Consider the following 12,831-nt stretch of genomic DNA (forward strand, 5'->3'; position numbering starts at 1 on the left):
ACTGCATTCTTACACACTGCTCACACATAGACACCATACACACACACTCTCACACGCACACACGCATGCACCCTCCCCTACACTCAAACACACCACACTCACATGCTTACATATCCCAGCACACATACACATATATACTATACACATACTCACACAATACACTACATACACTTACACACACACACACATAGCTTTTTTTCCTCTCACTTTCATTTGAAGGGGGTCCTGGGGGACAGTGGGGCTGTTGTTGCCTGTCACCCCCACTGTGTGTCTGTCCTTTGCCTTCCGGGGGTGCTCCATGCTCTCCTTCCACCTGCTTGCTGTAAAGGTGGGACCCGGGCATGGGAAGATGCCTTCTCTGCAGAAGTTGCCAGGACTCTCCCCACCAGGAGATGCTGAAGACGGGGTTCGAATCCAGGGGTCCAGGCCTGCTGTGTCGTAGGTGTGCAGCCTGGGACACATGCTGGTGTGCGCAAAGACCTCACTTTGTGTAGCAGGGGCACTTCACTTTTTCTGGGTTGAGGCCCCCCATGCCATGAGGCATGATGTCTCAGAGAAGGTCCAGCAGAAGGTCTAGTGCAGCTTTCATGGCTTTTTGGTTTGGTCTGGACACCTAAAGCATGGTGCTACCTGAAGAATGTGGATTTGTAGTTTTCTAAGAAAGTCTGTTTCTCTTTGGTGTAGAGAACTCCTAGCATGGATACTCCCCCTCACAGGGCAGAGTAGCACCTCTCCTACGCTCCCAGTCCATCTTCCCGACTCCACAGCTGGCTCCCTGTTAACAGGGCTATGCTGCTTCTCCACTTAATTTTTCAGTAGAACAACTTAGACAAAGTGAAGTGTTTAGATTTGTGAGATCTGCTAATCGAAGGCATAATTTCGATTTTAAAAAGCTATCTGTGTTTTAGACCTTGCTTTGCCATTTTAAAAACCTTCTTTTATTTCCCTTAGGTTGCTAGCCGAGTGCAAAAGTATTTTATAAAACTGACTAAAGCCGGCATTCCAGTTCCAGGCAGGACACCAAACTTGTATATGTACTCCAAAAAGGTAAAAAAATGCACTAAAACCCATAGACCAGAATAGTGCATCCTCTGCAGAGTTCACTTACTGGACAGGGACGTGTTTTTCAGACCCCAATTCAGGAAAATGTAACGTTTCATTGAATTTTACCCAAGTATGGTAGGTGATTTTTCAGAAGGGTAGTTTAGTAAGTTGCTGAACTTATTGATAAGTGCTCTTTAATGTAAAAACATGACCAGAGACCTTCGTGTCTCTCACAAGATTGCTGAGCTATACCTGTCATCGTGGGACCCTTCCTCCATTGGCAGTCCATCTTCTCTGGGATTCGCTCTTTCTCGGATTTCCCTGGCGGAGGGGGGTTCTTCCCTTGTAGCCAAGGTATGGAACTCCCTTGGAGCTTAGGGTTCCAGCACCTTGCAGACTCAGGGGTGGTGTGGGGAGGGGGTTACTTTCTTCTTTGTAGCCTCTGAGTGGTCCCTTTGGCCCAGCCCTAAAGCTCGTACTCTGAAAGCTGTCCTGTCTACAATGACTCATTGTGGGGAACATGGAGGATGAGAACTCAGGTCACGAGGTCCAAAAGGGACCCCCATATGGATAGGCTGGAGACAGGCCAAAGTGGGAGTTCCTCCCCCTGTGCCCAGGGTCACGGTCATCCCCCCTCTCATCAAACAGGTGAGAAACCCAGTCCCATGGCCATACAGGTGTAGAACAGGCAGATGCTTCTCTTGCTCCCTCCCTCCTCCCTCCCGCCCCCATTTTGGGGGGTTCTGAAGCTAGGCTAGAACCCAGTCTGCCTGTGTCTGAGACCTCAGCTGAGCTGCCAGGTTTCCTTCTTAGTCATTGTAGGTCTTATTTATTGCTCATGAGGTGAAAACTTTGTGGAAGCCATTTGTCTCTTGTTTGTGTCCCAACACGGTGTGACCTATAACTTTCCGCAGTCTGTTCTCTGTCCCAGGCTGCCCAGCTCTCAGTGTGCGAGATCCCGATGGATGGTTTTGTGGGGCAGTCCTCTGTTCTCAGCCTTATCTTGGCGAGCCGCCCCCCACCCCCAATCTACTTGACCATTTCCATTTTCTCCAGCTTATTCAGTCCTATTTCTGTTTAAATGTCATGACCAGAACTGTGTATATTATTCCAAGTGTAAACATAGTGTTATTGGGTCCAGGTGGAGGACAATGATTTGTTTCCACTGCCCTTGACAGTGCCTCGGGGCCACATGTGGCCCTCTGCATCCTTAAGCACGACCCTCGGACTGAGTCCAAACTTCACAGAACAGATCCCCTTCGTAAAAGAATTTAGTCAGAGGGCTGCACCTGAGGACCTAGAGGGCCACATGTGGTCGCGAGGCCACAGGTCCCCCACCCCTGACGTAGCCTGTCATCTTCTTAAACGTAGTTCAGACTGTTTCCCCTGGGTGTATTGCCTTATACTTATATTGAAACTCATTAACTGTCATAGTCTGAAAGTTTGCAAGCTCTGGGAGTCTGGTGGGTGGAATGGGTAACGATAGAGGGCTTGCCATTTCTGTGTTTTGGGGATGACAAAAGTAAGTGCTCTCATTTCCAAAAGTCTGAGTAACAGATGGCAGAGTTACTACCTGGGGCCTGCAAATTGCTTTTCTTTCTTTCTTTCTTTTTTTAAGTGTGTGTGTGTATACATGTGTAATTTTTTTTAGTGAGTAAAAATTTGTCCTCTTCCCCAGCCCCTGCCCCTGCTGCCCTGCCCCTGCCCCTACTGGAGAACTCGAGAAAAATCAAACCCTTTTACAGACTTGTATCGTCCAGCAAAAGCAGGTTCCACCTTGGCTGTGCCCCAAAGAAATGTCTTCTTGTGCCCCCAAGTCCTTTGCCTCAGGAGGCTGGTGGTCTCATCAAGCCTCTGTAATCCTGGTTGGTTATTACACTGAGTAGAGCTCCTAAGCCTTTCAGAGTTGTTTGCTTTTACATTACTGTTTTCACTGTATCAGTTCTCCTAATTCTCTTCACTTCATTCCGCATCATAAAAATCTTCCTAGGTTTTTCTGAAGCCACGTCTTGCATCATTTCTTTTGGTATAGTGGTATTCTATCACAGTCATATACCCCTTGGTCATCCAAACCTCGATTTGTAAGCCCTTCCTCACGTTCCCATTCTTTGCCACCCCAAAAGAGCTCTAAATATTTGTATATATAGTTAGTTTGTTTTGCCCAAGGCTGATCCCTACCTTAATCTACCATTCCTCTAATTCCGCCTCCCCTTTCTCTCTTTCCTTATTGAGTGAAACGTGTTTTTGTACCCAGCTTTGTGTGTGTGTATGTGTGTGTATTTTTTGGACCTGTTCAGATAAGAGTGAGGTTGAAGTGTCACTTGCTCCCCTGACCCCTTACTGCTTGTTTGTATAGATTTCTACTGTTGTACCCTCAATACGTGAGATAACACTCCCCTAACACTCCCCTTGCCCCATTCCTCTTCCCCTCTCTTTCCAGTCTTCTCTTAAGATCATCAAGATATAACCTGTCTCAGGCTTTGTGGCTTTGTCCAATTAGATTCCTCCTCCTTTGACTCCTGATGATGACGTGGATCATTTCGCTATGTCAGAATGTTCATTGTTCATTCATTTTTTACTTTTTATGTTTCTCTTGACTCCTGCATTAGAACTTCAAAGTTTCTCTCCAGTTCTCTTTGGACTTTTCATCAGGAATTCTGGGAAGTCCTCTCTTTTATTAAAGGTTCATTTTTTTTCCTGTGACATTATTTTCAGTTTTGCTGGATAAGTTAATCTTGGCTCTAACCCTATATCCTTTGCCATATCATATTCCAAGCTCTTCCCTCTTTTGAAGTGCTGACTGCTAAATCCTGTGTGACCCTTTCTGTGTCTACTGGGTTCTTGAATTTTTTTCTTTGCATATTTTTTTCTTACACCTGTAAGCTCTGGCTTTTGGCTGTGATATTCCTGGGAATTGCATTAAGGTGGTGACCAGTGGGTTCTTTCTAGTTCCACTTTGCCCTTTGTTTCTAAGAGATCTCTCAGTTTTCTTTGAGGATTTTTTTAAATAGGATGACTATGCCCCTTTTTCTTTTGGTCACAGCATTCAGATAGTCCATTGATCTTGAGTTTTTTCTCCTCAATCTCTTTTATAGGTCATTTGTTTTTGCTAGGAGATAGCTTATATTTTCTTCAATTTTTTCATCCTTCAATTGTTTTTGAATATTTCTTGTGGCCTCATGAAGTCATTGGCTCCTGTTTGGTCACAGATTGGCAGGGGGGCTAAACCAGGTTGAGGGTAACTGACAGGCCTCAAGCCCATCATTGAGTTGGGGGGCTCTGTGTCAATCATGTGAATTCTCCCCAGTGGGTGGCTGTGAAAGCTGGGTCAGACATCAGAGGTACTAAGGTCATCCGCTGCATGCTGGGCCGTTGCCAGTTGTGATTTTTGCCTTTTTGCTAGACTCTGATGACTCTGGAAGAGAGAGTGAAACTGAGGACTTGGTGCAGCTCTGCCTCACTTACATCCAATCATTGGTTCTCTTCAGAACAACTTCTTATTCTGTGACTGATCAGGGAGCTCTTGATTACGTCTTACCAGCTCTCCCAGTTTTTTCCAGTATCACCATTTCTTTGTAACTCATTCAGAGTGCTCAGAATCCCAGTCGGTGATGGAGTTTGACCTTCACATCAGGGAAGGTTACATTAATCCAAACTTGCATTTTCTAGCTGCGGCCCATCCTTTTGCCCCTTTCAGCATTCTGCTTGTCAGTTAGGCATAGGGTTGATGTGTTCTGACCATAATATCTGGTAAGGTATGAGGGGTGGTTTGTTAATAATTCATCCATTTCCTGCACATATGAGGGAAGCTGGCTACTTCACTCCAAAGCTAAAGAGTGAACCATGATCCCAACCAGATCCCTGTTTGTCTGGGCACAGAGAAGGGTGAGCTAGGGGTCCCATCATGCTTATGAATGGTGGGGATGCCCACCTTCAGAAAAATAAGCTTAGTGGGTCAGTTGCAGCCTGTTTTGAAAATGTGTGTTAATGTTCTTGACTTTAGGAACTGATTTCTGACCTGCCCTCTTGAAATTTGTGTTTTCTGACGTAGTCTTCGACAAGCAGACGACAACACCCCCTTAACAAGCATCTCTTCAAGCCTTCCACGTTTATGACTTCCCACGAGCCTCCCGTGTACATGGATGAGGACGATGATGACAGGGCCAGTTTCCATAGCCACACGGACCCTGCGGCAGAGGAGGCCTCGGTAGGGACCTTCGTCCTCTTTGGTTGGGGGGCTGCTGTGTACGGGATGACTACACAGAGAAGGCGAACTCTTCCTTCTCCGGGGGGTGGGGGGGATGGTTTTGTAATGAACGAGACCTTTCAGGGTTTCATCTGACTTAGCTGTAGCTGATTCTCACAGGATTTCCTGGGCACAGTTCAGTATGATGGGAAGCGCAGGGGTTTCCTGGCCAGATGTCACATGCTTGAATTCAGTGGGATTAACCAAGGTGATGGATAGCAGGCAGCCCTGCAAAGGAAGACAGAGGCCCGATACAGCTGTCCTGGGACAGATCCCCTTTCTCTGGCAGGGACTCTTCTCCTCCTCCGTGCTTGACCCGACTGTTGTCTGGAGAACTGGCAGCCTCTGGGCTTGTGGGTAGCTCAGGAGACTCCGAGCTCATCCCTGGATGGATTCAGAAAACCACAAATGAACACTGTCACCGTGGGGGTAAACGTTTCCCAGGGACGGTGTAATCTCATTCTGGACCCCACAGCCTTTGCCAGCCACACTTGTGCTTGATGAGATGTGCCATCTCCTTAAAACTGCTCCACCCCTTTCCATTGCCACCCTTCGATTCCACGTTTGGGGGGCTGGGGAGAGGAGAGGTAGTGAGCCATGCTTCAGTGAGAAAAAAATCCACTTTGTTGTCTCCTTACACTCGAGGTTCATTAATATGGTTTGAAATGGCTTATTCTCATATAGTCCCAGCTACGGTTTTGAAAGCCGTTCTTACTGTTGGCAGAGAGTTTGCAGGATTTCCCTACTATTCCTTCATCAGTTGTGATGAAGGCAAATAACTGACCATTGGGGAGAGGAGGGGGGAGGGAAGAGGAGGAGAGGAGAGAAGAGAGGAAGGGAGAAAAAGAGAGAGAGAGAACAAGGAGAGGGAGGAAGGGAGAGAACAGAGGGGAGGGAGGGAGGAGAGTGAAGGAGGAGGAGGGAGGAGAGGGACAGAGAGAGGATGGAGGAGAAGGGAAGAAGGGAGAAGGATGGAGGAGAGGGAGGGAAGAGAAGAGAGTGAGGGACAAAAGGGGAGAGAGAGGGAGGCAGGAGGGAGAGAGAGACCATTTAGAAGAAAGGCGTGCAGTGTTGACGCCAATGGTACCATATGTCAGCATAATAGATGAATCATATTAGACTCTACTGCTCTAAATGTCAGAAAAGAGCTGCTATTGACCCAGTGAAAATAAACTCAAAATTAGTCCTTCCCGTTGAGCCGTTTGTACCCAGAAATTGCTTGTCCTGCTCTCAGACTGGTACAGATCTCATCGTGAAAGGTCTCATAAAGGGCCTCAATGTGAGTGACCCAGCTCTGGAGTCCAAGCCTGGCCCTGGGCCATGTGGCTTCTCCACAGGACAGTTTGTCCCCATGAGCAGGGCTGTATGGAGCGCCTACTGTGTGCTCAGTATTATATGGAACACCTACTATATGCTCAGCATTATGTGGACCACCCTGTGTGTTCAGCATGGGAGGACCCCCCCCCCTTGCTGGTGTGGGAATCTCAGACATAGCCTAGAGGAATAATTACGCTCCCAATAGACAAGGACTCCATGCACAGATGAGTTTGGGTGGAAAAGAGCTGGGATTGGGGTCTGGCTGTTTACACAGAAGGAGAAAATATTGGATGGCTTTACCTGAAGAAGGGAGGGCTGGTGGGTGATTGGAAGTAAGGATTAGGGTTGGTCTCTCGGCCCCTCTGTTTATTTGTTCATTCATTCCTTCGTTTCTGCCTTGTGAAAGACATAACCCGAGTTGCCTCCTTCCGTGCAGAAGGACTTGGTCTACACCCAGGGGTGTCATTTAGACTTAGCTGAGCAGGGGGCTGGTTTAGCCTCACAACATAGGGTGACTTCTCCACTGAAAGATCTTTTTTTCTCCTTAATAAGTTTCTGTTGATGCCTTTTGGTTTTGCATTACTTCTAAGTTCCCCCAGCATCCTTCTCCCAGCCCTTCCTAGAAAGCTGTCCCCTGTAACAAACATTTTTTAAAGATTAAAAAAAGAAGAGATCCAGGACCTCCCCCTCCTGCAGAGGCGGAGGGTCGCAGTGTCCTCACCTTTCTTCTTGGAGGTCACTTTTGCCACGTTCCCTCTTGGTTGGTCTGTCGTTGTTCCACGGCCACGGTTGTGGTCACTGCCTGTTGTTTCCCAGACTCTCTGTCTTCATCGCACACCCCATCTCTTAGAGCACAGGCATATTCTGTTTGGTGCCCATGAGAACATGGGCTTCCTTGGGGTACAAGCGTGGTAATGGAGTCACTGGGTCAGAGGATACGGACATCTCAGGCACTTTGTGTGCAGTTGCACGCTGCTTTTCGAAATGGTCTTACTGATTGGCATTGCCACCAACAGTGCATTCGTGTGCCTTTCTTCCCACAGCCCCTCCAACACCCACTGTTCCCATCTTTCGGGGTTGTTCCAATTTGTGTTTCTCTTGTTCGTGATTTGGAGCATGATTTCATGTGGTTGTGAGAACTTTGACCACTCCCTCATGGAGGGAGAGTAGCTTTTGGTCATGGGTGGGAGGGGGAGGTAACTATGTCAGTTGGGTCTCATCCTCTCGTCCGAGAAAGTGGATTCCAAGCTTGTTTTTCCTGTTGTTGCCATGCACAAGACCGAACGGCTCCTCTTCCTTGTGGGGGGCGGTTTGTGGCCGGCTTTTCCCTTGAGGTCTTGTCCAAGGCGCTTTGGGAAGAGCCTGAGGAGAGGCGAGAGTGATGCTGGATTGGCATTCATTCAGAGGTTGCATCTGCTGCATCTTCATGAACGTTATTTTTCTTTAACTATGCATATTTTTTCTATGAACCTCTTTCCTGCTGGACACGCAGCCCTTGAGGTCATTCGGCGCGCCTTATTCTCTGTGCTGGAAACTTATGAGTTCCGCTCTTTGGGTTGCGTCCTTGGTGTTGGGCAGACCCCCAGACCTTCTCTCTCTGTCCTCGTTTGCACAGTCCGAGTTCCACTCGTGGCCACCCGTGAAACGCAGTCTCTGTTCTGGCGCCTTCTGACGCTAGAGGAAGCAGAGCTTAGATGAGAGCCCCTTTGCTGGAGGATTCTTAGGGCGCGCTTTGAAAAGGAGGGTACCGGGACCGGTGTGCCGCGATCCATAAAAATGATTTTAGTCTCAACATCTCATTGGTGCACATGCTTCTCTATCTGTGTTTCTTAGAGCTGCCTTTATATATAGGGAGCTGTTGGGCTCCTGAAGGAAAAAGACCTTGGCCTCTTGGGCCAGACCCTTTTAGACTTGGGGCTCTTTTTCTGCTGGACGTGAGGCTGCCCCTCCCATTGTGGGGAGAGGAAAAGGCTGTATTTCCCCTTAGGCAGGCAGCAGCCCAAGGAGAGGGGCCGGGCTCACCTGGAAGAGCCCCTGGAGTAGAGGCCAGGAGCCAGCCCCGGATCTGGATTCTGCCGGAGGTGCCCCTCTGGCCCTGAAAGGGGGAGAAGTGCATTTTTCCAGGCAGGTCACTCCTTGGCCTGGCCCTCCATGCAAGGCCTTGCTCCAAGGTGACCAGCGCCTGCTCACTGTTTTCGGGGTTGCTCCCCTCAGGATGAAGAAAGCATTCCTGTCCCGTGCCGGGAGTTGCCCGAGTACAAGGAGCTGCTGGAGCTAAAGAAGCTGAAGAAGAAGAAGCTGCAGCAGATGCAGGCGGAAGGCGGCTTTGTGCAGCACGCAGGCTTCAAGGTATGTGGTGCGCGTCTCCCAAGCTGCAAGATCCCTGCTGTTGAGGAGGAGCTTTCAGGCAAGTGCCCCCAGGCCCAGGGAGGTCCCTGCTTTCCCTCCTCGAAGCAGAGCCGCAGGATGGTCCTGCTGCCCCATGTGGAGTTCTCAGGACACTGGGGGACTGGGGGGGAGAATGGAGGGGTCAGGAAGGGCAGGGCTGGTGTTCTCTGATCCTAGGGACTGGGGGCATCTCACTGGTGATCAACATAGGACTAGCTTGACCTTCAGAGGGTTGGAGTGATGGGCCCTTGGCCGCTCTGCCATCCTAAACCAGAAGGTGCTGCGGTCGCCATTTCTTATCCCCTGCTGAGCTGGGAAGGCTGCTCTTGGAAAGAGGCTCATGCCTCGAGGGGCCATGAGTGCTTCTATCTTTGGGGACTGGCATGACCCCCCTGGATGGCTTGTGGCTTTTAGAACAAGGTGTGTTACCTTGTTCAGGGAACTTTGTTATCGAGGGGTGGGGCCTCACGGACTGTCTGCGACAGTGCCTGTGTGCCCTGATGAGATACAGCAAACTAAGCTTAGTGAGCCTTCCCAGAAGAATGCGTTCTGTCTGTGCAGAAGGTTGGGGAGGGGCCTCAAGTCATTTCCTCCAAGGCAGGAAATGGGGCCCCAGTCACCCACATCCATCCGCCCATCCAGGAGAGAGAGCCAGTATTTAGACTAGGCCACCCTTCCTGCTCCCTGGCCAGCCCCTGCCGCATTAGGCATCCTGCCTACAATGGAGCTGAGACTCAGCCCTCTGTGGATGTGGGGAGGGTCCCCGCTTCCAAGCTGGGTGGAGCTTCATGACCCCCTGGTCCTTTGCCCTGTGAAGCAGGCCCAGTTCTTCTCCTCTGTGAGAGTGGCAGAGACCCTTTGGAGTGATTGAGTTTCTGCCCCCTGGGCCCAGGGCCCCTCTCAGCCCCTCCCTGCAGGACCTTGGGAGCGCAGTCTGGGCCCTGTTTCCTCACAGGAAGGGGTGAGGACCCCCAAGGGGTGGGGGAGGGGAGATGGGGGAGCTCCTCTGGGCTTGTTGCCTCTTTCACAGCCCAATAACAAGCTCAGATTCCAGTGTGGAAGACAGGTCGTGTGCGAGCTGCCCTCCCCTCCCAACTCTTCCTCAGCCATCCCCCCCACCCCCAAGTGGGTTTGTGTGGTCCCTGACCTAGTCTGTCCTGACCTCCATCTAGTGTGATAACTGTGGCATGGAGCCCATTCAGGGCATTCGGTGGCACTGCCAGGATTGTCCCCCGGAAATGTCCCTGGACTTCTGTGACTCTTGTTCAGACTGGTAAGTGACACCCGTGCTTGATGTGCTAAAGGCTTGTCCTTTTGTGACCCTGAGCAAAACCTCAGAAGGAAAAATTTTGCATAAAGTGCAACCCAGTGTGTTGGGATGTGTTAAATAGATTTCTACCTGGGGCAGCCAGGGGACGCCAAAGCTTGGAATCAGGAAGACCTGAGTTTAGATCCAGCCTCAGACACTAGCTTCATGACTCCAGGCATCTCCCTCAGTTTGCTCATTTGTAAAATGGGGATAATAATGACACCTCCCCCACCTTGTGAGGATCAAATGAGATTGTGCTTGTAAAGGCGCATAGCACATGCCTGGCATACAGTAGGTGCTTAATAAATGCCATAATAGTAACAGCAACATTTATATGGGGTTTTAAGGTTTGAAAGGCACTTTACATGTGTTTGGATTAAATTTATATGATGCAAAAAAGCTCTCATCCTTCAGATTCTTAGGTACAGGTCGAGTCAGACTTTTTTTTGTGTTTTTATTTTTCTTGCTTTTTTTTTTTTTTTTTTTTTTTTTTTTTGACACGACTAACATGAAAATATGTTTTGCATAACCTCACATGTACAATGTGTCTCCTATTGCTTCCCTTCCCAATGGGACTGAAGAGAGAGAATTTGCAACTCAGCTTTTTTTTTTTTAATGAATGTTATACAGTTTTTAATTAAGCACACCAGGTCTGATTCTGTCGTGTTGGCTCAGGAAGTTTAACTAGTTGGATTGAATTGCCTCATGGAGAAAAAGCCCCACGTCCCAAAGGGCTAAAGGGTTGGGGGTGGGCTCTTCACGGAGTCATGGGTCCTACCAGACATGCAGGTGATGGCCGCATGTTGTGTGCGTTTTTTTACAGCCTCCATGAGACCGACTTCCACAAGGAGGACCACCAGCTAGAGCCCATTTACCGGGCAGAGACTTTCTTAGACAGAGACTACTGCGTTTCCCAGGGCACCAGCTACAGTTACCTGGACCCAAACTACTTTCCAGCCAACAGATGACATGGGAGAGACCCTGGGCCACGCTCCTCTTCCACACATAGCCATGGTACCGGCGTTCTCTTGGCTTTCCCTGAAAGGACATTCTGTGATGCGCGCTCCCCAGGGGTCTCACCACCTGTTGGGTGGGGTTCTCGGCGGGCTGCCGACCAGCCGGCTGCACGCACGCGTGCGCGCCTCCCGTGCACTTCTCCCTGTCTCGGGGCCCTGTCGGTGGCCGTCTCCGGGGGCGAGCCCCCATTGAGGAGAGTCCATCCCAAAGGCTTCAGACCAGGTCACGGCAATGGTATCGAGAAGACAAAGTCTTTCTAGAAAGACCGTTTCTAGGCTGCAGCTTTGTGGTGAAGACAGTTTTCACCAATGATGGTATTTGCTTCTAGGATCTCTTCTTACCGACGTGTCCCTGCCCCATCCAGTCGGCGCTGCTTCCTTCACCACACTGACTGGTCCCTGGAACTGTCCTCCTCCCCTCCCGACAGTGAAGCACTACCAGAGGCCTGCGCGGCGTTGCCTCCATGACCGGCTCGCAGTCGCGGTGTGTGAGTGTGATCCGGTCGTCCCTCAGATCTATTTTTTAAATGTCATGTTCTATAAGATTGATCATGTGATGTGTACAAACTATGGTGAAAAGTGCCAGTGGTAGTAACTATGTCCAGTCTCTAATACTCCACATTAACTCCTTGAAAATGCACAGCCTCTGCCTCTGTGTTTGGAGTTGTCCGTGCAACTCAGCAAAGAAAACTGCCTAATAGAGAATCATCTGTATGGTAATAACTCCCCTCTTTTGTAGTCTGCCCCAGATCCACGAAAGATTGTATTTTTATTACTATTTAAAAAGTGATTACACTTCGTCTGCGCAGTGAGCGAGGGTTCACATGCATCCTTTTATACTGCTGGATTTTGTTGTGCTTCATTTAAGACATTTTGTATGTTTCTTCTTATCTGTGTATACCGTCTGTTCTTAAATAATGTTCATTTGTCAAGAGAACTGTGAGAAATAAACTATGTGGATACTGTCTGTTTATAGTAGAGAATGGCTCTGGTGGCTTCCTTCCACGCACATCCCCAGCGTTTTTATAGTGATCGTGTACGCTACCTGAGGGAACAGTGCTTTACGCTGGCCCCAAGAGGATCTTGAAGGGAAACGCTTCCTCAGAGATCCAAAGAAAAAATAGAATTGGTGCTGTTGGATTTTTAAGTCATGTTAAGATGAGGTTGTCTCGTTTTGCTGTAACTTAGTTTTGAGAAAATTTCACATGAATATTTAATACATCAGCTGGCTAGTTTTATTTGCTTAAAGTCATAACCCACACGGAAATGGGTTAGATTCTAAAATCGATTGGCTGGAATGTGTGATCAGAATTTTAAGTCTATTTCCTGTGCTTCTGAAAATTTGTTTAAGTTTCACATGAAAATTATCCCTTACTCCACTTCCTATTTTAAATGAACAAAGTTGATAGCATTCCAGTTGTCAACAGGAATGAGTTTTTCATTATGTTGGATAAAGTGTGTGTGTGTGTGTGTGTGTGTGTGTGTGTGTGTGTGTGTGTGTGTGTGTGTTT

General features: G+C 48.8%; 1 protein-coding gene across 10 annotated transcripts in view; it reads left to right on the forward strand.

The window, feature by feature from the left end:
* The window catches only part of ZZZ3 (zinc finger ZZ-type containing 3), a 101,638-nt gene extending 89,340 nt beyond the window's left edge, over window positions 1-12,298 (forward strand). For 7 of the 10 annotated variants that reach the window (XM_027874105.1, XM_027874108.1, XM_027874102.1 and 4 more), the window contains 6 exons: window positions 952-1,047; window positions 1,282-1,398; window positions 5,096-5,251; window positions 8,822-8,956; window positions 10,168-10,268; window positions 11,128-12,298. In XM_027874105.1, the coding sequence (XP_027729906.1) occupies window positions 952-1,047; window positions 1,282-1,398; window positions 5,096-5,251; window positions 8,822-8,956; window positions 10,168-10,268; window positions 11,128-11,272 (750 nt within the window). In that variant the 3' untranslated portion in view covers window positions 11,273-12,298. The remainder of the gene's footprint in view (window positions 1-951; window positions 1,048-1,281; window positions 1,399-5,095; window positions 5,252-8,821; window positions 8,957-10,167; window positions 10,269-11,127) is intronic. The other 3 variants (XM_027874111.1, XM_027874112.1, XM_027874109.1) reach the window with 2 other exon arrangements.
* Window positions 12,299-12,831: the final 533 nt, after the last annotated feature.

This window comes from Vombatus ursinus, unplaced genomic scaffold (genome assembly GCF_900497805.2).
Source record: "Vombatus ursinus unplaced genomic scaffold, bare-nosed wombat genome assembly UNPS02014804.1, whole genome shotgun sequence".
Taxonomy (NCBI): Eukaryota; Metazoa; Chordata; class Mammalia; order Diprotodontia; family Vombatidae; genus Vombatus; species Vombatus ursinus.